The sequence below is a fragment of the Aphelocoma coerulescens genome, chromosome 8, assembly GCF_041296385.1.
Source record: "Aphelocoma coerulescens isolate FSJ_1873_10779 chromosome 8, UR_Acoe_1.0, whole genome shotgun sequence".
In the NCBI taxonomy this organism is placed as follows: Eukaryota; Metazoa; Chordata; class Aves; order Passeriformes; family Corvidae; genus Aphelocoma; species Aphelocoma coerulescens.
In genome coordinates this window covers 18,347,044-18,372,871 of record NC_091022.1, presented here as the reverse complement: position 1 = coordinate 18,372,871, position 25,828 = coordinate 18,347,044, and the positions used below count along the sequence as shown (strand labels likewise).

Sequence of the window (25,828 nt, the reverse complement as noted above, 5' to 3'; positions counted from 1 at the left end):
GCCCTGATGGCCCCAGCAGCCCTGGCAGCTCCAACATGGGAACGAGGGAAAGTGAAAGCAAAACCACAGTGAGACAGAAAACAGCAGCCACTTGGAAAAAGGAAAAAATCATCGTAGCTAAGGTTTTAGGAATAGTAAAATGGTATAGTGTTGAACAAAATTATGGTTTTATAATGAGATGTGGCAACCAGGAAGACATATTCGTTCATAGAACTGCTATTAAAAAGAATAACCCTGAAAAATGCATCCCAAGCTTAGGAGATGGAGAAGTGGTAGAGTTCAGGATTATTCAAGGAAGGAAAGGCCTGCAAGCAGTAGAGGTCACTGGGCCTGATGGTGTTTTTGTGAAAGGCAGTATATATGCTAAAAATCGTAGTCATGTTAGACAATATCTCCATTATAAGCCCCCCTACAGTCTCCCTTTCCTAATACTACCTTTCCCCTTTATCCTATATGCTATTATCCCCAGTGTATTCCCAATCCATTTTTTCACCCATGGTTTCCCTCACAAAACCATGCCTTTGCCAATTGTTTCACCAAAAATCCCTCTCCAATGCCGAGTGGGGGATGAAGAGGGGGAGGGGAGAAATTAACTATTGTTGTTTAGAGTTCCAACAGGTACAAATTGAAGAAACCCTCTTCTGCCTCAGTTTCCCCACAAAGCATGCTCAGAGAGTCCTGTCTCCCTTCTGTCAGCCTTAAGATGTTCCAGAGAATCTGTTTGGACATTTAAAGACTCAGGAGGGTGGCTTGTTTTGTTTTGAAACTGTCCTTGTTATCTCATGTTTATCCAGTTGTTTTCAATGTTAAGTTTTAAATCTCTTTTTGTTAAAAATAAACGGGTGAAATCTAGGGGTCCCTCCCCCCTGCCATGTGGTCCTGGGAGAGGGGCTCTGGGGGGGAGACACGAGGTTTCCCTGCCCCTGGTCAGCCTCGTTCCCCATTGGTTGTTTTGTGTTCCCCTGCGCGGGCAGGGACCCTCGGGTCCCGTGATTGAGCGGTGCCTCGGCAGAGCCCCGGCCATGTGGCTGGGAAAATAAACATCTCTGCAAATATCTACCAAGAATCAGTCCATATATTCTTTTCCACAGGCCTCGTTGTCTGATACACGTGTTGCAGTATCCTGTAACAGTAACTGTAACAGTACTGTACAGACTGTTACAGTAACTGTAACAGTCCTGCATCAGCTGAATATTTATATGTGTTTTACCTGAGACATAAGTCAATCTTACTGAACAGCAGCTCTTGAACTCAAATACTTAAATATCTTACTGGAACCGTGTCACCAGAATATATCAGCACATTCAGAGCTTAAACGATACCTGTATCTAAAATATTTTCCTACTTATTTATAAAATATTACTACGGTATATTCCTGAGCATAATGAGATGTAGAGGAAAATGGCTGGATGGGACAGCCTTGTGGTGATGACTCCCCCATGTATTGCAGCAGTGTGTACTATACTAGCACTAAACAGCAGGGGAAAAAGGGAAGGAACCTAATGATCTAAATTTTTGCCTGTCTTAATAGGTTGGATATCATTGAATTGAAGGATAATCTGTGATCATCTCATTTACCATGGACTAAAAGGACTCATGTAAGATTTTAGAGCCCAGGACATTCACAGACCAATTTTGTGTGCATACCCCACATGTACACACCTGCCACTGCTGTCATGCACTCGGCTTTGCACTGCTGTGCCATGGATAACATAATTGTTTAAAGCAATAGTATCAGCCCAATTTCCCACATGTGACCAGCCAGTAGGATATATAGTAATGACTGACCTGCTCTCTCCTGCCCACAACAGATGTTTTCCTAGGGAAGAATTAACATTATAGAACTCAAAATAGAACATCAAAAATGGCAAAATAGTGTAAAGCCTCAACAGCTTCATCTCCAACAAGACTGGGAGGCCAATCTTGATAAGTTTCTTCGCTATAAAATAGATTAAAGAGTTCAGCCAAACACTGTTATATATGCAGCTTTCAAAAACTGCACATAATTCTGGATGCTCTGGTTCTTGTTCTCTGACTTCTGTAGGCTATTCTCCAGCTCTTTCAAATGTACTTCATGGTGCTTTTCATTCTAATGAAAAAAGATAAATGCAAAGAAACTTAGAAATAAAATATAAATCAATCATAATAATAATCTAAGACAACTAGTACCAAATTTTTATAGCCTTATTTACCTCTAAAAAAGTTTTCAGAGGCTCCACAAAAGCAAAGGTGCTAAAAAAGGCCTCAAAAGATTGAAGCCTTTATTTATGTTCAGTCAGGACCAAACTGAACATGTTTGGATAGACTTAAAATCAAAAAAAAGGCCTATAATAATTTATAATAGTTCTAAATTCAGATTATTGCCATTAACTCAGGAAAAAAAAAAGATATCACTACAACGTTATGGAATTGTTTTGCATCTAATCAATTCTAGATATGCTTACTGAACACAACTGATCTGAGAGGGAAATGACAACTTCATACATATTTTTTATTTTTGTCTTGCTGGGAAAACTGCACTGAGTAAGTGTAAACTCAATATTATACAAGTGATTTAGCTAGACTCGGCATCTGTTAGGTTGATGGGAAATGTCAATGTACAAAGTATATTGTCAAGCTGAATTAATTTACTATTCTGAAAAGCGTGTATCAACTGTATTAGTAGTGTGTTTTCAGTAATAGGAACTTGTTTGTGTAAATGGTGACGTGGTAAGTGATTTCTGAAATCACAAATACCATTATTTACTCACATGGTGAAATAAGCAGAGGAGTTGTTTTTTTTCTTCTTGCCTCTTTCTCACTTCAGCTTCAAGAAGTAGCAGTTTTCTCTGAAAGGCTTGTTCTTTGTATGATATTTTTTCCCGTTCTTCAGCAACCTATAATAATGAGAGAGAAATTATGTATATATATATATATATATATATATGATTTATATTTATAAATGATATCTATATTACATATATTTTTACTGTTAAAGCCCAAATCAAATTATTTTCTTATCTCTTAATATTAATACCTCTATTTCCTATTCTTTCATCTAATACTTTACTTATTTCCCATGCACAAGAATTAAACAAACCTGAGAAATATTCTGGCCAAATTTGAAAGCTGTTTCACTTGGAAAAAAATGTAATACTAGTGGGAGTGGAACACTTTTTAGCTCATTTTCAAGTTAAGCCAAAATTTTAGTTTTTTCAAAACCAAAGAAATATCCTCAGTATTGAAAAAATCAGATGGTTATTTCTACATTATTAATCTGAAATTACAACTTCATACATTTTTTCTGATTAAACTAATGTAATTCACTACAATCTAAATTCCGACATTTCCTCTTGAATTTGATTTACTGTTTGCATTTCTACAAATTACAAAATTCAGCTTAATATAGAAAGAATGAAAACTCTTCCTCCAAAAAGAGAAAGATTTCAACACCAAATTTCTTGTGAGCTTCTATAATGAAGAAAATAAAAGGTAAGATTAAGCTTTTGTGCAGAAACTTTTTGCCATATGTGTGGGATTTAATATTAGGTTGTTAAAGCCTTTTGATTTGTCAAAAAAAAAAGATAATAAAAGGTTGGTCAATTGAAACTTGTTATTAATTTCCATAGGATCCAAACTTGACAAAGGAATTGATTGTTCAATCCATATTTAAAACAGGCAGAAATTCACAGTAACTTTTTAGTATTGCTCTCCACATGCAAAATAGTCTTGTCCCATAATTTTTTCTCAAGCACATTTTTAATGCTATTTTCAAATAGAAAGTATCAAACAAGACTGAGAGATGTATTAAATCACCAATACCATTTTTCTCCCTTCTTCCAAAGCAGATTCAAGTTGTCTGGTTAATGCATTATATTCTGCAATTTTATCTTCAAGCTGCAATTTACTGCACAGAAGAGTCTCATCTTCTTTTCTGAGCTGACAAGCAAGTCCTTCATTCTGAAATTCCATCTCTCCTAATTGCCTTTACAAAAAATGGATTAATACATTATAATTCACTATAGCAGAAAAGTGTAGAAATTAATTTCAGTCAGATTTTTCAAGTTACCTTTGAAGATCTTCATATTTCTTCTGAATGTTACAGATCTCTTCTTCTAATAAAAGATAGCCCATGGAAGTTACACTATCCTGTGAAAATGATGATTTGTTTCTAGTTGAAGAGACCTGTATACAGGATCTTACTAGAGTAAAGTAAGCCTGCCTATTAAAATCCATCAAATAATTTATCTGTAATTTCAGATAAATGCTATTCTATATTCAGGCAAATGCTATATTATATTCAAGTAAACATTATCTTGTATTACTGTACCTTGTATGACTATCTTAAATTAATAAAATACAGCCAAAGTAGGAGATTAAAATTTTCTGTGAACACTTTTGAAAACCTGCTAAGTAACAAAGTCCTAAAAAACTCCATATGCTGCTCATGAAGCTTTGTGTATTAGGAGTTGGTCAGGTCTACCTATCTCCCAGCAAAAAAAGGCTCCCTCACACTACAGCCACAGGAAGCATAAAAATAACACTGCATACATACATGGTTATCACAGAAGAACAGTGCAGCACTGACAAAGAATTTCAGAAGGAAGTGAATATCAAAAAAGACAATCGAGTTCATGAAAAGAGATGTATCAGCAGCAGAAGCTGAAGGAAGCAAGAAAACAGTCATCTCCTGTCCAGCATCCAGAGTGCAAAACTTTTACATGTATTCTTTTAAATCTCAATAGCAATGAGATTATTGCTCCTTCTACCACCCATCAACAGCATGTTGGCAGTAAACAGCCACATCAACAGCCTGCTGGCACCGTCATTTAAAGGGCTGACCACCACCATTCACTGGACTACCTCAAGCAGTCCCATCCAGCAATTTGAGCTAATCTGCCTAATTTTGTTTGTAAGAATTACAGGATGTTCAGGTAGCAGACTGGTAGTAGCAGAAATTAGTCCAGCTGAACCCAGGAGAGGTTTTCTGCAGAGGCAGCAATTGCTCCAAAATGAATTTTCCTTAATTCCAGTTATAGAGTCAAGGGTAAAGGACATCCCCAAGACTTAATGCTGAAATTTAACTACTGTTCCACCAGACTAGTGATTTTACTCCCAGTTATTTCACTATACTTAAGTGGTTCTTTCACACTTTTTCAGGAAAACTTGTAGTTAGATTAAAATTACATACATCATTTTATATGAGGTATAAATTTTGCACCTCGAAATTAATTTATAAAAATCAATAAAGTACTTTGCCAAACAATGATAGATATAAGAGTTTATGAACATTCCTAGAAGAATCACAAATCAAGAGCTATGATTTTTATAAACATAAATAGTCTATAGGAGCACAGAGACCCACTGTGCTTCAACTGTAGTTTTCTCACGGACACAGGAGGATGATTAAGCCCCTTTCCCACCCCACTAGCTTAAAAACCTTTATCATTTGTGCTCTTCTAACTCAAAAGCACATTAAAAAAAGACAAAAGACAATAACAAAAAAACTCCAAACCTACCCTGCCACTGAAATTGATGTCACAGGAAAAAAGACCCAAGGAATTTTCATATTCAGGCTTTAGAGAAAATACAAGCATTAGTGTTCAATACAGCCAAAAATAGAAATTATCATATTAACGCATATTTTAAAAATAATTAATCAACTAAAACATTGCAATAATTAAAATTTTATACATCATCAAGAATATAATTTATCTGATTAAATATTTTATGGTTTATAAATTAGCCATTAAAACCAACACTAATGTAGAATTAAATTATTCTACTAGATACAAACAATATCTAGACTTGCATTTATTTCCAGGGAAGAATTCTGCAACACATCTCAGGACATAAGTATTTAAAAAGATCAAGAATATACTCACTCTAAAAGTAACAAATCTTGTCACATAATGAATTCACATAAATACAGCTGGCAACAGTTTTATTTGCATTGTGCTATTTCCACAGAAGAAGTTTTTGATTTATGCAGTAAGTAACAAAGGAAACCTCACCACTGTCACACACGCCAATAGGAAAAAATGTCCCAGAGACTTTTTTCCACATAATTTTCTCATTTATCTTTAGAAATCAGCATGTTCTAACCACCTGAACCTCCAGCTCCCTAAGGGTTTTGCATTTCTGTGCAAGGATCCTTTCCCAGGACATAAGCCTTTGCTGGTTTTCCTCAGCTGCTTTCAGCAAGTCACAAACATGTTGTAACTCCTTTAACTCAGCCTCCGTTTTGTCCCTCACCTGCATAGTAGCATCACAGGAGAAAAATGTAAGTGTAAAACCATAAATTAATTGTAATACTTAATGGATTTTCATGTAGGTAATAAAGCTAAAATTCTACACAAGTTGCATATCACCTATTTTATAAAATACTGACAAAGATACAAGTTCTTTTCTGATTCTTAAGAAAGTGCTGTGTTCCAGTGTTCAGCTCCATCTGCTGAAAAACTTATAACTCATCTCTGTATGGATTCTCAATTTTAACTGTTAGTTAAAAAAACCCCAGCAGTTACAGTAGGTTTGCTTCCATACACAACTTTCACAGCTGTTCTGTCATAAAGCTAGTTTCAAAATCATCAACAATAAAATCACATTTTTGAAAGCGATAAAAGAATTCTGGAATTCTAAAATAGCAGCCCAACTACTCGGTCATTGCGCTAGGAATCATTCCTCACTTGTTTGCAATTGTGTAGTTTCCAAAACCCACTAGCTTTAGATAGCAGTTAGCAAAACTCTCAGAAATTTAAAACCAAGAGACAGTACCTTGTGACTTCTAATAACATCACAAAAATGTAGAAAAGATCAGTATCCTATGGAATTGTTTGGAAACATTCTTTATTACTGCAAAACTTACCTTATTTTCTTCTAAGCATTTGTTTTCTGTTATTTTTTTGTTTTCATTTAAGACCACTTCATATCTGGATTTCAATTCTTCTACTGCAATTTGTCTTTTTTGTACCTAGGACAACATTTTTTATTACAGACATTTGCGAGGTCCTTCATTTAAATATAGAAAATATAGAATCATTAATATGAAGCATAAAGGAAAACCTATGATTTCTAAATAGTATCTCAAAGTGTGTCATTATTTGAAGTTATTTATTTTCATTATCTTACTTGTCACAGCAAGTATAAAAGGGTTACCAGGTAAAGAGCACTGTCATATCAGTAGTGTGTTATCAACAATGGAGAATGAGCTACAGTTGTACTATAGAAGCAGCCAGCCAGGGTCACACCTCTCTCCCCACATAACAACTATCACTGACACTTCCCATCTGGAGTCACTACAGCTCTGAGCTAAGGAATTTCACTCCACTCACTGCTTAAGGCTGGCTGTTACCTGAAACTACATCTACCATCTACCACTGGCAACAAATTTAATTGTGATGATGCATCCCACAGACAGGGCTCACTGGCTCTACTTAGATTCTGTATCATGTCTTTCTTTTCTCTTGACAATGATTTAAAAAATAAATAAGTGAAGAATGTCAGTGAAATTTTGTCTATACTATAGCAGAAATATATACATATTTGAAGCAAAAATTTCTGTGTGAATGGAGCCAAATAAAAAAAAAAAATATAAAAAGCCCATTTTAAGTTTGGTTTATTTGTTTCACTAGTATTTTCAATGTGGATTTACCTAGTGAAATAAAAAACTCATATAACCCTATACTCATAACCCTAACCCTAACCCTAATTTATATTTCTTGAATGAACTTGAATTTCTTGAACTTACTTGGATACTGATATGCTCTTAGGAACACAAAATGAAATATGGTCAAGTAGAGGTAAAGTATCGTCGGTATATCCACTGAAGACACCAGACTCAATTTTTTAAATATATAGTTTATTGGGTCACTACCCTGCTTTTTAGGAGGCAAATCTTGTTGAAGCAAGGTTGAAATTGTTGGCTTCAATGAGCTTCAAGTGGGCTTCACACAATTCAGTACAGACTATGTGTACTTCTAACAGTATGGAGACTGTTCTTTGATATCGTTTGTAATAGCACTTTCTTCTTTCATACTCAGTATTACAAAAATTTTACAATCCCTATGACAACAAAATCAACAAAACCTTTATCATTTCTTCAAAACTGCTTACAAATTTAAGAAAACATACTTGAAGGTTTCAAACATGGTAAGTCACCTCATTTTTACGCTGTTGTACGAGGTTTTCCTGCAGCTTTGCTTTTTCTTGCAGATGTAGCAACTCATATTCAACAGAAACTGTACTGTTCTCTAATGTAGCAAGGGAAGCCTTGATCAAAAATAGAAAATAAAAAATTTCTAAGTGTTACTTAAATAACACATTCTAGAATATGATATTAATAGCAAGTGACCTGCAGGCACTAGGAAGAGTGACATAAGTATTTTTCCTGTCAAACAAAAATGATAGCCCATAGTTCATTCGTCAGCTCATGAGAACATTTATATTGGATGACAAATACAATACAAAACCTGTAAACTCTTTCAAAATTGAAATTAATAATTGAGATAAACTCAGTTCTTTAATTTGAAACTTTAACAAACATAAAAAACCAATTTCTACTTAAGCAATTGTGCAGTTACTGACGGTAAAATAAATAGCATCCTGGTTAAGCAGATGTATCATCAGACAACCTTGTTCCTAGTTTTGCCATAAATTTCCACTGAAAAATTTTCAATGTCTCATTTACCCTTACTATTATAAATGGATGGCAATCTTCATTCTAGAGGTTTCTAGAATGTGTCTAGACAGAAGGTCCAAAGAGAATTAATGTGGTTACTTCATTAATGTATGAGAAATGTAGAGCCATTCAACAATGATTTATAATCTCACCTTTAATTTTTTGTTTTCAAGGGAAATCTTTTCATTTTCAGAGTTAACTGAATTTAGCCTTCCAAGAATTTCCTCCTCCGAGTTTCTTCTCCATTCCTCCCTTCTTTTCATGCCTTCCACAAGGCCTGTGATCTGACTTGTTAGACAGGCAAGAAGTTCTCTATAATACACAGTGCTTTCAAAACTCTCACTATGAAAATTAAATTGAACCTTAACACATTCTCCTATTCTCCTTCATTGTTTATATGTATATATATGTATAAAAATAAAAGGGGGAACGCATTTAAGCATCCAAAGAAACAATTATCTACTGAAATAAACAGTCTGAAAGAGGAGAGTTTCTACTCCAAGGGAGGGGTCTTAGCTCAATTACAGAGCACCAATCATACTTCCAAGAGAACTATGCATATGCACACTGTACAAAATGTAATTATATTGAATTTATAGGGTATATCATTTAAGGTCTACTAAGAACATTCCCTAGCTACTTTAGGAATGTCACTTTCCATTATTAAAAGCAAAAAATTATGCTATGCCTCACTTTTTGCTTTTTTTTGTTAATAAAGTTAACAAAATTTGTTTTGCTGTTTAGTGAGTCACACACTGCTTAGTAGAACAAGTCTTGTTAGAATGGCACATTTCAGGCAAAGACTTGTATTTCCAGCTGAAACAAAACCAGCAAAAACCAGCTGGAAGCAGAATGATATTTGTCCTTTCTTAGATGCCTTCTTGTATACACTGGACCAACAGCGGGCTAGACAGATTTCTGGAGTGATCTTGTCTACATGCACTTTGGTTAAATTTTAAAATCTGCTGCAAATATTTTCAAAAATGTCAGATTTTCTGGAACAAAATCAAAATATTCAAGCCAGTTTAATTTCAGCTGTTAAACACTTGAGCATGAATCAAGTTCTTTGTGAAATAAATACTGTCTCAGACCTAGAATAAAGGCATCTAAAAGTTTCTTTTGCTGATTTAAGTTATAGTCCATATTTCTACCAACAGGAACAGTAAAAGGATATTTGTCACTGTCTGCTAAAAAATGGCATATCCTTCATGTACATTAAGATTTGACTGCGTAGTTTGAATAAGGTTGGATAATTTTGTTCTGCTTTTCCTTACATGAGTAAACTGTTCAAATGGGCATCTGAGAGGAACCCTCTCTATCCTCTAGTGAGGTGAGACATTGGTGGAACTGAAATAATTTTGCCATCACTAGTCTGAAGTACGAACTAGAAGACAAAGAACCTTCTTCTATTCTGTAAACAGAAGGGTTAACACTCAAGCTGTTGAATCAGTTATTAAATAAGTGGTTATGTGGAGGCCACACAGTAGCTGCCAGCAAGTTCAGGCTAATCAGAAGTATGCAGGGAAAAGAATATGTTCCTTACTGGTAAAGGGGAATAAAGCTTTAAAGGAAGTGAAATGCAGCAGAGAAAAGGCTAAAAATCTTAAATTTGTTCTTATTTCCAACTTCTAAATTCTGCTCAGAATTTTAAAATATAAATAAACTCATTTACATTGTCAACAATGAGTACTGCACTACTAAATATCAACACCCCGTGACTACATAAATAAGCAAAAAAGATCAACAGTCCAACTTACTTCTGAAGATCTTCTATTTGAACTTCTAACATTGTCTTTTCTTCAACTATTCTATCATGCTGCTTTTTCCAGACATCAGAGGCTGACAATATCTCACACAGTTTGACTTCCTAGAGAATGTAGAAATTATAAATTATGTAAAATAAGAATGCCACTGAAGAATGCCATTTAATTCTAATTTTTCTAAACACAAGAGCAATTTAATATAAGAAGGTTTTATTGGATCTCCCTTGTACAAAGCAATATAAATTTTCTCTCATCTCAAAAGAAAATCAACAAAATTAGCCACACTTTGTAAAAATCAGTCTAAGTATAGACTTACTTTCAAAGCAGAGACATAGTTAAACACTGGTATTGTATATCAACTGTAGAATACAACATTTTGAAATTTAAGATGACAACCTTTTCTTACAAAAAAAAAATTGTCTTTGATACATCTCAACTACATATAAATTACATCAATTAATACACAAATAAAACTGTGCCAAAATATTTTAAGAATGAAAAACACTAGCTAGGTAAGAAATGAAACAGGTAAAATCCCTTAAATGAATACAGATAATTAACCAACACATGCTATCTTGAAATTCAATGAGGAAGAAAACAAGTGTGACTTCAAAACATCAGAAGTTCAGGAATTAGTTGCTGTCCCTCTGTACTGCTAATTTTAGTTAAAGAGCCAGTACTGCCTTCTCACAAAGATCTAAGAATATAAAAACCACTATTAATCATCTCCTGGAACACTGAGTGGAAAAGTGTATCTTTAATACTGACATATCTGAAATTATTACAACACATCTAAAAGTATGAAAACATATTCTTATTAGGAAATCCAGATAGGGCAGTAAGCACAGTTATGGTGCACCTGACCTTTTAAAACAATCACAAACTATTGATAGGCAGAGCAAGATTCCATGGAACAATTTGGATTAAAGAAGAAGTTTTATACTTGGCTTTTGAAAAGGTTCAGAAAAAGCAGCCTAGAAACAGAAAGCTAAGTAACCACATGAGACATCACATATTAATAAATAAAGAAAACTAAGACTTCAAACCTCGATCATGGATTCTCAGTTAGTACATTGTATTTCTGAGTTACTCAGTGCTTATCCACAGAGGACTAACAGGAAGACCAGGAGAGGTTTAACCAAAAGCTGGTGAGACTCCTCTTACTTCCTACAGTTTGAAATGTACAACCTCATGACTTAAGACAATCACTAAATTTTAATAAAACAAAGGCAGTTAATAGTAACAGTTTTCATGACACCTATAACAACCTTTTCCTTAACAAATGAGCAACAAAACAAAAGACGTAGAAGCACAGCCCAATCAAACAAATGTTTCTATTTTCCACAGGTGAAAGTATTTCCATTGTTCAGTTTCAATCAATACAACACAACATTTCTCACAGCATAGTCACTCACATGTTCTCTTATTTTAGAGGTTACATTTTTCACAGCTTCTTCAAAGCGCTGAACTCTTTGTTTCTGGGACCTTGTTGCTTTTTTCAGAGCAATCTTCTTTTGCTCATTTGTTTCCTTTAAGGCTAACTTCTGGCACTTGTATTCACCAATTTGACGTTTCCACTCTGCTATTTTATTTTCTAGAGTCTGCAGCATAATTAAAATCAACTCTTCAAATGCTAAACCTTACAGATAATTTTGTGCTATAAAATAATCAGGAATAGCTGTTACATTTATAATCTGTTTCCGTATTATCTTGGTGTCTCAAATCTTGTGGTTGATGCAAGGAGCTAGCTGAGATAAGTACAAGAAAAATACAGAGAGAAAGTCATTACAAAGATGAAGAGACTGAGAAGGTGCAGTAGCAGGCAGGAGTAGGGGGAAAGACAGCAATCTAACCATCTCTGTGTGCTCTTGGAAATGAATGCAGAATTTCAATTTAGAAGGCATGGTATAGATGTTAAACCAGTTTATGAGGAGGAAAATAAAATGGTTTCCTCAGACTATTTCTGTAAAGAATATCACCTCAATGATGCTACCAGTGATATGCACTGATGTATTAGAGTATGTGCTCTGAATCGAGTGACACACACACTACCAGGTCTGGAGATAGGCTGTATGACTGTATATGAAATTTTAATATGAAATTTAATAGCTTGGATTTGTGTTTTTTAAAGTCAGGAAGCTAGGAAAGGCTGGAGTCTTTTCTTTAGTATAGGTATTACAATATGGTCTGCGATTAAATGACAATGTACTTTTGTCTTGCAAGATCTCTGAATTTTTTTCATGCGTAAAATGGCCCCACTTTATTAATGACACAGATTTGTGTAGTGAAGAAAATATTTTTTATAAACAATGAAGCAGAAATGCATTTTAATGCATTTAATAATATTATGAAACATGTGCAAAGCAGTCAAGATGGGAACTGGGTTTTAGAACTGCCATTATATTGTCTTTTCTATTACTGTTATTATTTCTGACTAACTAGATGCTTATGTCAGTCTGATGAAGACAGTATACTGATCCCATTTCATGCAGGAAGCTGATCTCTCTAACTTCATGGCTTTTGTATTTTTCATCTATATACCACATATATATGAATGGAAAACAACAACAGACATTAAAACACTACATGATGATGTTCATTAAAAGCAATACCAGACTCTGATTCAAGGAGAGTCTCAGATTCTCCTATCAAAAATGACCAAGCTACCAATAGACAATTAGTTTCATAAAGACAAGTGTAAATCCTGTTCATATCTCTTACTATTCTTCCACTAAACTCCAGCAATGTAGGTAACAGCAGTGCAAATAAATTACTCAGTTCAGTGATAAATATTCTAACTGTAGGAATGATTAATACATTTGTTTCCTTCTTTTTAGCCTAGGTCTGACACTACATTATGTACTACATGAATAAAGACCTACTACTTGGCTACTGACTATGTGAATGTGCCAGCCTTATTCAAGATACTCATTGCCAGTTGCTATAAAATATGCATAATATGCATGAGGGGATATCTCTCAGTACAAGTCTGGCTAATGGCCCCAAAACTTTTACACAATCAAAGCAAAATGTATGTGGTTTTCCAAGTGAAAGATGGTCTTGGGTACTGGGATTCACCAAAAAGCAAAAGTGCTACTTCAAAAATGAAACAATAAAACAAAACCCTATGTAAATGGTAGTTTTTCTATATAAAAGCTTACAGAGCATCTAATAAACAAAAATGTGACTTGAGGTGGTGGATAAACACCTTCAATAAACGCAGCAAATAGAAGATCTCAGTCTATGTATGGATTTCTTTAACTATTGGTGTAAGTAAACAGCTGCTATCCCCTATCATAACCACAGGAGGTCAGAATCACACTAAGAAAAAGTGCTTTGGGCACTAGTCAGGGGCTGAGGTAAATTCAAATTGAGAACTAATTTCACAAGAGCAATGCTAAGCTTTTGCAAGCTTTTGTCTAGATATTAACAAAATCCTCCAGCAATTTCTGAAACTGAACAAAACTTTTAAATAGAGATTGAATGAAAATACAGCTGTATATCAAGCTATTTTATCTAATGAAAATATTGTTGGAATTCCATAATCGTACTAGGTAGAATAAGAAAACAATTTTTATTTAGAAGAAAACGTGAGGGATGCAGACATAGACATGTGATTTAAAATTGCCTTGATGTAGGCTGGGTAACAACCTCAAACGATACAATTAGCAGGGGATATATGCTAGTAAAAAAACGTTTGGAAATTAGAAATACATTCTTTCTGGCCAATGTTTGCTCATTCATGCCTTGACAAGTTTCATATACTGTATTCTGACGCCACATACAGCTCCAGCCTCTCACACATGACCTCCTCCTTGCCTTTTTCTAGAGCCAGTAACTGAAACAAGCACCCAAATTTAACTTGTGCTTTTTAGAACAGAAAATGGAAATAATTTAACCTACTTCTACCTACCTCAAACAAAGTGAGATTAGGCATTAGTCTTAAATGTTTCACTTTCAGTCAGTATAAAGAGACTTATTGATTCCTTCACAGACAATAAGAAAAAACAGGGTGTGGCTGTCACCGTTCTCTTCGAACAGAAAGGCACCACATGGACTTGCCTATCTCTTTCTCTTGACCATATGGAGACTGTCTTCTAGACAGTGCAGTTAAGTGAGTGCAAACACTTCTAGCTTCTATGCATGTTTCACTTTGCTTCACTGGAACTGTCCAAGTGGGCACGTTGAGAAAAGAAGAAAAAAACCAAAAAAACAACCTTGCAATTAAAATAGTGTGGTCAGGCAGACCTTGTAAAATATAAATACTTATGATTCTAGTTGTTTTGGATTTTTCTTTTACCAAGAATTTGATTTCAAAACAGGCCACAGTAAGGTTTTGCTATTTTTTCCAATAAACTGAAACACAAATAAAAACATTTTGACCTGTATTTTCACTTTTAATTCATCATTTTCTGCTTCTTTTCTTTCAATCTGACACTGCAGGTGAGCTTGTACTTCCTTTACTGATCTTGACAGTTGGTTTCCTTTCTGTACGTTGATCTAAGAAAGACAAACACAAATCTATTGGACTATACTGTATGACGCTCTCTTTATTTTTTTTACTATGCTGTAGTTTCTAACTGACTTTTGAAAGTCCTCAAAACCTGGAAAAGAAAAAATGTGCTCTACAAGTATATTCACAAGCACTAACGTGCTACTAATTGTATTAATGTTAAATAGAAATCACCAAGTTGAAACTATTTATGTATAATTATTGCATCATATTTAATCTGGGTTTAAGAAGTAGGAATAAGGCCTGGAAGCATGAACTCAGAAATCCAGGCTGAGCAAAGGCATCCAGCTAGCAGGATGACTAACATTAAGCCACATCGATCAGCTGTGCTCTGACTAATTAGACCTGAACTGACCTTCATTAAATTCCAAAGACCACCATCTACTATTAGAAGTATTGATGCATTTAATTCAAACTCTAATTTTGAGGGGTACATAAATCATAAGGGAAAAGGAAACTCATGTCACCAGGACTCGGGTCAGATGATTCTATGAAATATCTTTCAATTTCATTCCTTTGGCTCATTCTAAGTAAGAAGTAATAAGGTAGAAAATTATTGTATTATCAGTATAGACTAAAAGAGACTAAAACAATGTACCAGTGGATGTGTTCATTATAGATACCAGTAAGAAAGGCAGATTCTGTCAAGTATTGATGAAAATGCCATTTATTGAAATTAATGTAAGAAGGAACAAGGGGATGGCATAGAAAATCATTTATCCTTTCAGATGCTGGACACCCTAAATTGTTCAGCATAAGGTAGGTCTCTAGTCAGGGCATGGTATGCCACATAGATCAACATTGAAGTCTGCTGGCATTGGGGTCTTCAGAATCTTTATAGGCTTTTCTGTTCAGCATTTCTATTCTGAAGCAAAAAGATGTTTCCATGAAAATGTGCTCCTTCACTTGAAGACAAGGACATGACAATAGTCCCCACAGGCTCCTCTATTATGACAAGCTGGTAAAATTTATCCCACAGCCAAGTGATGTGTTCACTTGGTTAAGTAAAAAAAATTCTTAAAGAAGAACCATAGCTCTTAAAACACCCCAAGGAGTTACAAATAAAGTACACCACTGCCCCCTTAAAGGTTTAACTGAGCCTATTTGGTCCCTCACTAACACTGAACCACGCTGCATTGCATACACATAAAGAGCACTGGAGCTATGCAATCTGTAACACACACTGCCAAACTACCAGTAAAATAGCTTTCAGACTTTTACACTACCCTCTTATACAAAACAGTTCTTCCCTTCCAGTGTTGGTATTTGCACTGAGCCCCTTCTTTTGGTGCAAAGAATGAATGTTCTCTTGCCACCCTTGTCAGCCTTTGATGACATTAGCTCTGCTGTCTGTACTACCTTTCCTCAAAGAGCCATGGAAACTAACTGTGAACAGTATCTGTTTAGCTTACTCCATATTATGCCATATAAATACTTTTTTCCCAGAACTATTGAAAATCAGTAAATCAGAAGTCAAAAGCCATTAGTCTGGATGTGTGCCCCTCCCTGTACCTTACGATATTAGTGTTAAGGATGACTGTATCCGTAGTTGGTTTGAATATAGTTTTGGTGGTTTTAAGATAATTCTGTATGAAACATCTTTCAGGATTTTACTTTTTTCATAGGTCTTTGAAATAATTGTTTTACTCAAAGTTTAAAATTTTTAATTAAAAATCAAGTACATTGGAAGAAAACATTCATTCCAACAGAACGGGTCACTCACTTTTTCACACTGAAGCATGGATGAAAGTTCTTCAATCTGTTTCTCCTTTTCAAGTATTTTTTTCCTGAGATTCTTAATGGGGAAAAAAAAACCAACAAAGAAATTATTTTAATGTATGTGTACAATAAAGCCCCAGTAATGCGCATTGATGAACATTTCAGATGTAAAACTAAGATTCAATTTTGTGACGGTAAATCACAAATACTCCTACTTTTCCACTCTTACTGAAAATTGTATGACCCTATAAGGTAGCCAATTTCAGATGTACAGCATAGAACAAAGAGAATCAAATTTTAATTTACTTACAGCATTCTGAATTTCATTTTCACTTAGCTTCTGCATCCAAGTGTTAATGTTTTTATTGTTTAACTGCAACATAGGAAACATTAAAAATTTCTTCTGATTATAACTGATTTAAAATTTTTCAATGGTCTTAAATTGGTTACATATAATGTGCTACATTTTCAAATTTGCTACCTGGTACATATGAATATGAAACCTCACATACTCACAAGCTACTTAGTTGGTGGTTTTAAACCCTAAAGATTCAATTTATTTTGTACATAGGATTTGTAGCTGAAGAAACAAACCAGGGTTATTCCATACACCTATTTATTTATTTATTTTATCTAGAAGGGCTCTAAATACTGTAGATAAGTGTTATTTAAGCATGTAGTTAAATGGTAAAAGCATTTGTAGAATTCACAGTATTTCAAAGACTAATATTAAGTGCTAACGCCTTTCAGGAGCCGCAGTTAGTTAGGAGAATTTGAAAATTGAATCAGAAAGCATAAGCTGGAAGATCACAAAAATCAACTTGCATTAACTCTTTGTAGAATTTATGTGCCCATGATATTGTCAGCTAAACTCATTATTTTAAAATGTCCAATTGTGTGTGTTCGCACATAACTTTCTATTTTTAAAAAGTAGAGTTGTGTGGCTTTTAGACTGTAATTCCCAAACGTTTTAATTTCACTAATGAGAAGATAAACCCACGAACTCAAGTTGGAAACTCTGGCATCAAAATTTTACTACAACTCCTTCATCTTATCCTGGCCTGCATGTAATCCCTGATAATGTTCTGTAATCTTGATCCCATGCCTATCTGTGAAGTCAGTCCATGGACCTCAATTTAGCATCCATGTTTCCACCTTTGCATGCAGAGCAAACTTATAAATATTGTATTCCATAGAAGTCCTAACCTTTCCTGACTACACTGAATCAGATTTGCTATCAGCAAAAAAATAACATATAAACAGGAATGGTGTTTTGTGACCTGACACTGATTTATGAGCAAAAATACCTAGAAGACTTCCCAGAATTGAGAAGTGACTGGAAACCTAAATTACTCATAACATCTTTCCATTCTCAGGAAATAGTCTTTCCCACAGTTCATTCTTTATGAACGTTTTATCTTTTTGTTGAATGATCAACAGAAAGCGTCATGCTTGTAAGACAACTAGCATTGTCTATGAAAACCTGAAAATGAAGATTATCTTCAAAATTAAAAAATAAAGTTCAGAATAAACACCCATCTCTGTTAGGTTCTGAAAAAGAGTTAAGAAAGTCAGCAATGATAAATCACATTTAATTTTAAGAGAAATCTACATTTTTCACTCCATCAGGTTTCTGTGTGAGTTCCATATGTGAGTTCCACGTGTCTACTGTTATACAGGAATTCACTCAGATCCACTTCCTGTTTTAACAAACATAGTTCAACAAACTCCTTCCAAATTTTTAGGAACTTTCTTAGTGCACAACACATAACAAAAAAATCTCTCCCCAATGTGTCCATTAAGGCAGATAATATGACTAAATGTTTCTTTCAGACTTGTGTAAGAAACATACATTTCCATTGATTCTATGTTTATGCCTTACGTATTTTCTTACTTGGTGTTCTAGACTGTCAGATTCTTTGCTCAGATCAGTAAAATATTTTTCATCTTGGATGGCTTTTGTAGTTCTATGACAATCCTTTATATGTGGCTGAAGCAGTGAACATGGTTTTCCTGTTTCTCCAGGTGGCACACATGTTTTTCCCTGAAATAGCATTCATAATTACGTAACACTTAGTTTCACTCACAGTAAGGTCACTGATATTGCTAATTCAAGGATATCAACATAAAACAGGTCCTCAGGAGAATCCTTTAAGCGAAAGTTTAAAGGTCAAAGAATAATTTAGGACTTTCAACAAGGATAAAAGCCTGTGATATCACAGGATGTACCCTCAGTTTGATCACAGAACACACCTAATCTACAAGGCAAAGGCAAACAGACTACCTCCAGTGAAGGTGACCAAGACCTGCTCGGATTCCAATGTTGCTGTTTTTCACAGCAGACTTCTTCTAATTTCGAGGCAGCAATGGCTTTCCTCTTTTCCCAGTTTGGAAAAGCTTCTCACCAGGCCTGGCTGCTCAGGAAAATGATGCTGCCTGTGCCATGGCAAGCCCAGAGCCGTATCAGACCTACTACCTAAATGCATCCCATTCCCCCACTTCCTTATCAGGCACCAGCAGCCTGTCATCACCCTCACCCCTTCTCCAAACACCTCTCCTGCCTCTACCCTAGCATTCCAGCATGATTGATGCCTTCACCAAGCACAAAGTTATCTGTTTACTCCACTCAGTGCTCCACTGACTACTCATTATTTTTTCAGAAGTGGATTGTGTTGCCTTCTCCACACACCAGGACCCATTTCTTCTGAGCTCAGCCTGTGCCACGTGCATCTCCATCAAAAGGATTTTTCAGACTAAGAGTTTTTGTTCTTACATCCATATTCTCCTTCACATAATTGAGAAAATGAGTAACAAATTTTGGAAGTTCCCATCTTAAATAAGCACTTCCTCAGAGAATCAGAATGCAGACTGCTCTGTTTCTAATTGTTGTCTTAAGGCAAATGAATACACTCAAACATCCAAGGTTTTTTATTTTATACATGTATATGTGTGTGTGTGTGTCTTGTTTTATAACAGGATTAGATTTCCTGGCAGACCTCAACTTGTGTAACACACTGCAACTCTTTGTAGCTTTTTCCTGGATATAAAACCAAAACCAAGTTCTTGAATTTAATTACTTCCAGTGAAAACAGCACCTTGGAAGATTAAACATAATGCTTCATTTATCATAGCCAATCTGTGTAAGCAGAAAGGAACAAATAAGAATTTTGTCATAGTTTCTGTCATACATGAAATCCCTATTTGTGCTTGGTCTTTGCATATTAAGTGCTTTAATTAATTTGAGCTTAATATTTTTAAATTGAATGTTAAATCAATCCATCAGTCCAGGTACACTAATCAAGTTTTTATGGTCTTCCTGTGTTTACTGTATACTTTTACAAGTGTTTTAAGATGTGTTGGATGTATTTTTTTATGTTTTACTTGTATCTTGGTTTCAAGGCAGATTTTAAAAACCCCAGTTGCAACAAACAGCCCAGCCCCCGTAAGCTCCATGACCCTTATCTCAACTAATATCACCCCTCTGACCAGGAGGAGCCATTGGTGGACGGAGATGGTCTGTCAAAGGGAGAGCACCAATCACCTTGAACCAAAGGGGTGGGCTGTGGGCGGACTGTGGGCGGAGCAAAAGCTATAAAAGGGAGCTAAAGAAAGACACGTGCCTCACTCAGTCTCCCTTCCTCTCCAGCTTGCTAAGGCAGTGCTGGAGAAACCTACCCCTTTCTAGGGGCTTTTAGAAATAGATTTCTTTTTGACCAGCCTAGACTGCAAGTTTGTTTTTTTTTTTTTTTTCTTTTCTCTACCTGAGGTTCAGAGCTGCCTTAAGCCTAAGTTCCTGAATCCCTGCGCTCCTGGGGCATACCTCTTGAGCCACTTGGATCCCAAATTTTTATATTTTGTTAGTTTTTTGCAATTTTTCAATTTTTCTGTTTTAATAAATTGTTTTAATTTCTACAAAGAGTTGTCTCATTCCTCACAGTTTCAGTATACTCTTGCTATGTCCACCACTGTCACTTAGCCATTTTTTGAAATATCACCTACATCACATCTATAACCAGGAAGTATATTTTTAACCTTGTTAACAAAGTAAATACAGTTAAAAAAAAATCAAGCCTAACAGGAACAGAAGGAACTTGCCTCAATAGTGTGAAGAACAAACTTTTCCTGAAGATCAAAGTCCAGTGAAGGAGCAGTAGAGTCATGTACAGGTAAAGATGAGGATGATTGTGATGATGATGATGACATTTTGATTTAATGCTGTATAACAAAACAGTATATGTTAACAGATTTTGGTGTTCTGTGAATCAGTAACCTAAGCATTGCTGGCATCCCAGGTTGTTCCCACTACAGTGGGATTACTGGACTGGACCAGTCACAGCAGAGGTGCAACACAGCTAAGGCAACTGAAATCTTCCACAAGAATTCACAACTTGCAAACGCTTAGGCACCACTGAATTCACAGATTTGGTGCACAGAAAGCAAATCCTTCCACAGCAGAAAACTGAATACACACCAAGGACAGAGTAAAGCTCGCAGCTGCTATTCCTCACTTCCTCGCTCCACAGCACAGAGGGGGAGGCTCAGGGGCACAGGTCACTCAACGCCAGCCCTCACTCTGGGCCCACACTCGGGCTCGCGCCTCACCGAACGCCCCTGCGCTCGCTGCCTGCGGCTCCCGCCCCTGGCGTGTCCCGCGGGTCACCCCCCTCAGCACCGCTCCTGTGGAGCGATGTCCCCTCAGCACCGCTCCTGTGGAGCAGTGTGCCCTCAGCACCGCTCCTGTGGAGCAGTGTTCCCTCAGCACCTTTCCTGTGGAGCAGTGTCCCCTCAGCACCGCTCCTGTGGAGCGATGTCCCCTCAGCACCGCTCCTGTGGAGCAGTGTCCCCTCAGCACCTTTCCTGTGGAGCAGTGTCCCCTCAGCACCGCTCCTGTGGAGCAGTGTCCCCTCAGCACCCCTCCCGCTGGTCCCCACCTGTGCCCGCCGCCCCTCGCCGCCGGGACCCGTTGCCGGAGGAACGCGCCGTTGCCGTTGCCGTTGCCGAGGCCGTGCCGGCCCCTGTCGCGGCGGGGGGAGGCGGCGGTGCCTCCCCGGGCCGGCCTTGCCCGGCGCTCCCCGCGAGCACCAGCACCCACTGCCCCCGCCGAGAGAACGAGGGGCGTGCGGTTGGGATGCAAAGGTGCCTCAAAAGGCTGTGCCCCTTACTCGCCTGCGACCTGCCCGTGAGCACCCAGGAGGTTACTGTCAGACCCAGATGGACAAAAATCCTGGAGACCTCTGGGGAGCTTTAGATCCTACCGCTGATTTCTTTCTGGGCGTTTCGATTAATTTTAATTTTTTTTTTTCTGAGGTTAAACACTAAGTCTTCATGTAACTTGCCCGTATATGAAGCTGTTTTGGCAATACATTGTCAAACACCGTAGAAAAGCCGCATATTTTTAAATATCCACGTTCAGATGAGGTGGCAATTCACAGAATATCTGAGACACTGCAAGAGACATACAGAAGGATCACTTAGATGTACGGGAAGATCACTTTTAGATAATGAATTGTGCAAAACTCAGTGATCATGTGATACAAACATGATCATTTGTACTGGTGCATATGTAGATACGAACATAGACACATATGCTCATACGTAATTATAATTTGCACATTTTGTTTATAAAAATCATACTGATAGAAATGGTACTTTTTAACATGCTGAGTGAATATCAGCATCAGCAACTTACATTAAAAAAAAAGCTTGACAGAAACAATCAAAATAAAAATCAAACATATTCTTTGGCATCCTTTGTAAACATGCCAGTGTGTATTTTGTTCTATTGCTGACAGTGGAATTTCAGAGAGCAGTTACGCACTTTATACACTCTTTGGAGAATATTACCTAGACAGACATATGTGCCTGGTAATAAATATCAAAGGGTAAATCTCAACCTTTCAAATTCAAGTAGACATGCAATCATTCCATTATCCATTCTGGAGTGAGTGCCTGATTGTACCTGAATTCCAAAGGAGGTTCTGTCTTTGCATGTGCAAAAGGCCTAAGGCATTGTTCTCTATAGGGCCCACAGTCTCGAACTGAGAATTCATGATTTCTGACAGACCTTTGCTTCATTACCACAGTTATGAGCTGTGGCTTTGGTGCCCCATAGTCACCTCAGACAAAATTCTTAATTTTAGCTTCCTAGAACTTGTTATAAGATTGGCTTGTTTTAAAAAGAAAGCAATAAATTTTTGCAATTTTCTAAAAATCTGGTCGTAGTTTATAAAATAAAGCAAGCACTATCCAGGAGTGAGGTCTAATTAGCATGATAATTAGCACTGCACTCTGTACCTCCTAAACAAAGAATGAATTACAAGTTTCAGTCCTCAAAACCACATTTTAATGACAGTGGCACAATCCACAGAGTGGAAAATAATTAAAGGATATAGGACACACAGTTCCACAATGACATAATTACAGGCCTTATTAAAAGAGATGTGCTTGAGAGAAGCTTCTTTAGATGCTGCAGGAACACTGCTGAGTGTTTGTCACAGTTCATGACTTCATCTGTTCCAAAGGTATAATTGAACCTTTCATTTCCATGTCAGAAATTCATGACTCCAGTGTGTTTCTTTGTTCATTGTTTAATTTTGGCAATTGCCTGCTATTGCAAAACCTGCAGATTTGCAGTGACCCTCTTAATACACTGTTTCTTCCCCATCTTTGTATGCACTGCTTGGTGCATGCAAGATTGACCAGATTTAATTTCTCCAGCAATCTTTAGACATTTGCTGCCTTACACAGAAGTGGATATCCAGCAGAGACAAAATATTGTGTTTTCAAATATAAAATTTCATTTTCCCAAGCAATAATCAATGTTGTAATTTCAGTTCATATTGAAGCCAGAACAACTAACACATTTTAGAGGAGAAAGACTCCTTTGGACGAAAGAGTCAGAGATGAAGCTTTATTTGCTAGTACCGGTTCCCTCTAATTGCTTTTAGTTCAGTGACTGTCCTTTCATTCAGAAATATCTCCTTTTGTTTGCTTCTGATAAGTCTTCTTATTCCATAAAGGAGTTCTGCTGCATACAAATTCTTTGATAGGAACTACATCAGGCAATCAGAATAAATGGGTTGCATCATTGCTCCTGTAACTATTTCCCAGAGTTATGTAAAAATATGAGAGACCTTACATAGACAATTCCCGCGATCCAGGACAACTCACCCATTACTCTGGGACACACAGTCCTACCTGCCTAGCGAGCAGAGCTGCAGTCTATTGTGCGGCGGCACTGACATCTAGTGGGCTCCAACTACACTTTCAGTTTTCCCAAATGTTCCAAAAATCCATCACAGCATCTCTTCTCGAGATGCTCTCACCTTGATATAAATGCATATTTAAAAGTACAATCAAATATGAAAAGTTGGAGGTTGAATTTAGTACTTAAGGCTGACTCTTACTGTAGTAGAATGAGGAAGATTTGTTTTAATCAGGAGCTCATGTTCACTGATCTCTGTCCATAGTAAAAGCTCTGAAGAAGCCAGTTCAAGTAACGCAGGATTGAGCACTTCCCAAAACACCTCTACAAAAGACAGACAAAATTTGCTCTGTCATGCTTTTTGACAAGCAGGTGTAAAATGACAGGGTAAGGCTGTTTGATTTCCATTATTATGTTTACGTGTATACATGTATACATATGTATGTATGTTCAAAAGCTATGTGTGCTGCAGTCCCAGTTGCCAATAGAACTGCCACATGCCAGCTCAAACTAGCTAGAAAAGTTGTGATAGTTGATGTCAAAACCATAAAAGCTGTGTTCCTTAATATGGTTTTCCCAATGTTCTTAAAATAATTTCAGCTTCTAGCTTCCTACATAAACTTCATGATGTTCCATGAAGAGGTAAGTTTAATTATTCCTATGCCACATGTGGAGAAACTGTAGTACCATGTGATGAAACTACTTTCTCACATTCACTATTAGGGAAGTGGTAAAGCTGCAAATAACCTCCACTTATTAAACTATCATTGCATAGTTAAAGGAGGAAACCCCAAAAATTTATTTCTATTTCCACAGGGGCCAGTTCCTCCAAGCGTAAGACAGCCAACTTCTTCTAAGATAGACAGCTGGTGTATGGGACTAAATTATTATCCTTCCTGCTCCAGGAAGTATGATATTCAAAGGACAAGGACCATGAAAACCACACATGATATACCTAGTCCAGTTCCCTGAAATCTCAGGACTTTTGCTTACTGAACGTTTTGCCAGTTGCTGCATGCAGTCCTAGTACAACTCCAGTTTGAGTGTTTCGGGGAAGCACAGCAACAGCTGCCACAAGGACCACTGAAAGGGTGCACTAATGTGAAAAGGAGCATTAATTCTCCCTCAGATCTCTGTAGTTTCTGAGCGGAAGTGTGCTGTTGAGAACAGCTGCTTTCTGGCTCTGTCAAATCCAGTCCCCACATTTTTCATGAAAGCCTGATTGTACACAGGCCAGGCAGCTGGCACTACTGACTTTATAATCTTTGCCTGGTTATTATCAAGCTAAGCTTACAGTTGTTAATGCTGGCAAAGAATCTATAGACTCACACACAAATGCCCTTACCTACTTTAGTAAAACAAGTTTTGGTTATTATAGTGATTCTACTCCTTTTTATATGTCTTTTCAATACATCAATAAATGGCAAATCAAATTTACACATGTTTCTCTGGAAAATCTGGTTCCAGGATTGCTACTATTCTTCAAAGTATCAGCTGGAGTTCTGCAGGGTTGTGACTAGTAATACATTAAAGGAATGTATTGCCTATTAATTTCCCATTCTTAAACTGCATTAAATGATGACACAAATATGTTAAGTATCAATAAAAAATAGATTATGCAAATATATGCAGCAGTTACATAATCATGAGTGGGAAGAGGGGTATATACACACAGTGACACAAGACGCAACCCATAAACCTCAGTGTATTACAAAATTTAAAAAGTATGAATTCCAACATGGGCACTATATTATTGGGATTAGATGTGCTACCAGAGTGTGTCTGTTTAATTTACAGTGTTTTCACAGCATATAAACTGACTTATGAAGGCATTTCTGGGATTCTTCAAATCTCTGACTCCAAAGCCTTTGGTTCAACCACTACCTTCCCGTACAGACAGAAAGCAGTACTGGGAGTCAGCTGAGAATCATTTCAGTTATAAGCTATTATTCTTTACATAAAAATATTTT

The 25,828-nt window shown here is 36.5% G+C and overlaps 1 protein-coding gene across 1 annotated transcript; it reads right to left on the bottom strand.

Annotated features, from left to right (window-relative positions):
- Nucleotides 1-1,960: 1,960 nt before the first annotated feature.
- ODF2L (outer dense fiber of sperm tails 2 like) lies at nt 1,961-20,857 on the bottom strand. Its single transcript, XM_069023166.1, has 16 exons — nt 20,750-20,857; nt 18,537-18,698; nt 16,965-17,027; nt 16,659-16,730; nt 14,806-14,922; nt 11,838-12,023; nt 10,417-10,526; nt 8,812-8,947; nt 8,140-8,250; nt 6,848-6,952; nt 6,088-6,234; nt 5,499-5,555; nt 4,049-4,128; nt 3,802-3,964; nt 2,751-2,876; nt 1,961-2,089 (listed from the first exon to the last, which is right to left on the bottom strand). Exons 1-16 carry the CDS (start codon nt 20,855-20,857, stop codon nt 1,961-1,963), a joined length of 1,872 nt encoding a protein of 623 aa, XP_068879267.1.
- Between the last annotated feature and the right edge of the window lie 4,971 nt (nt 20,858-25,828).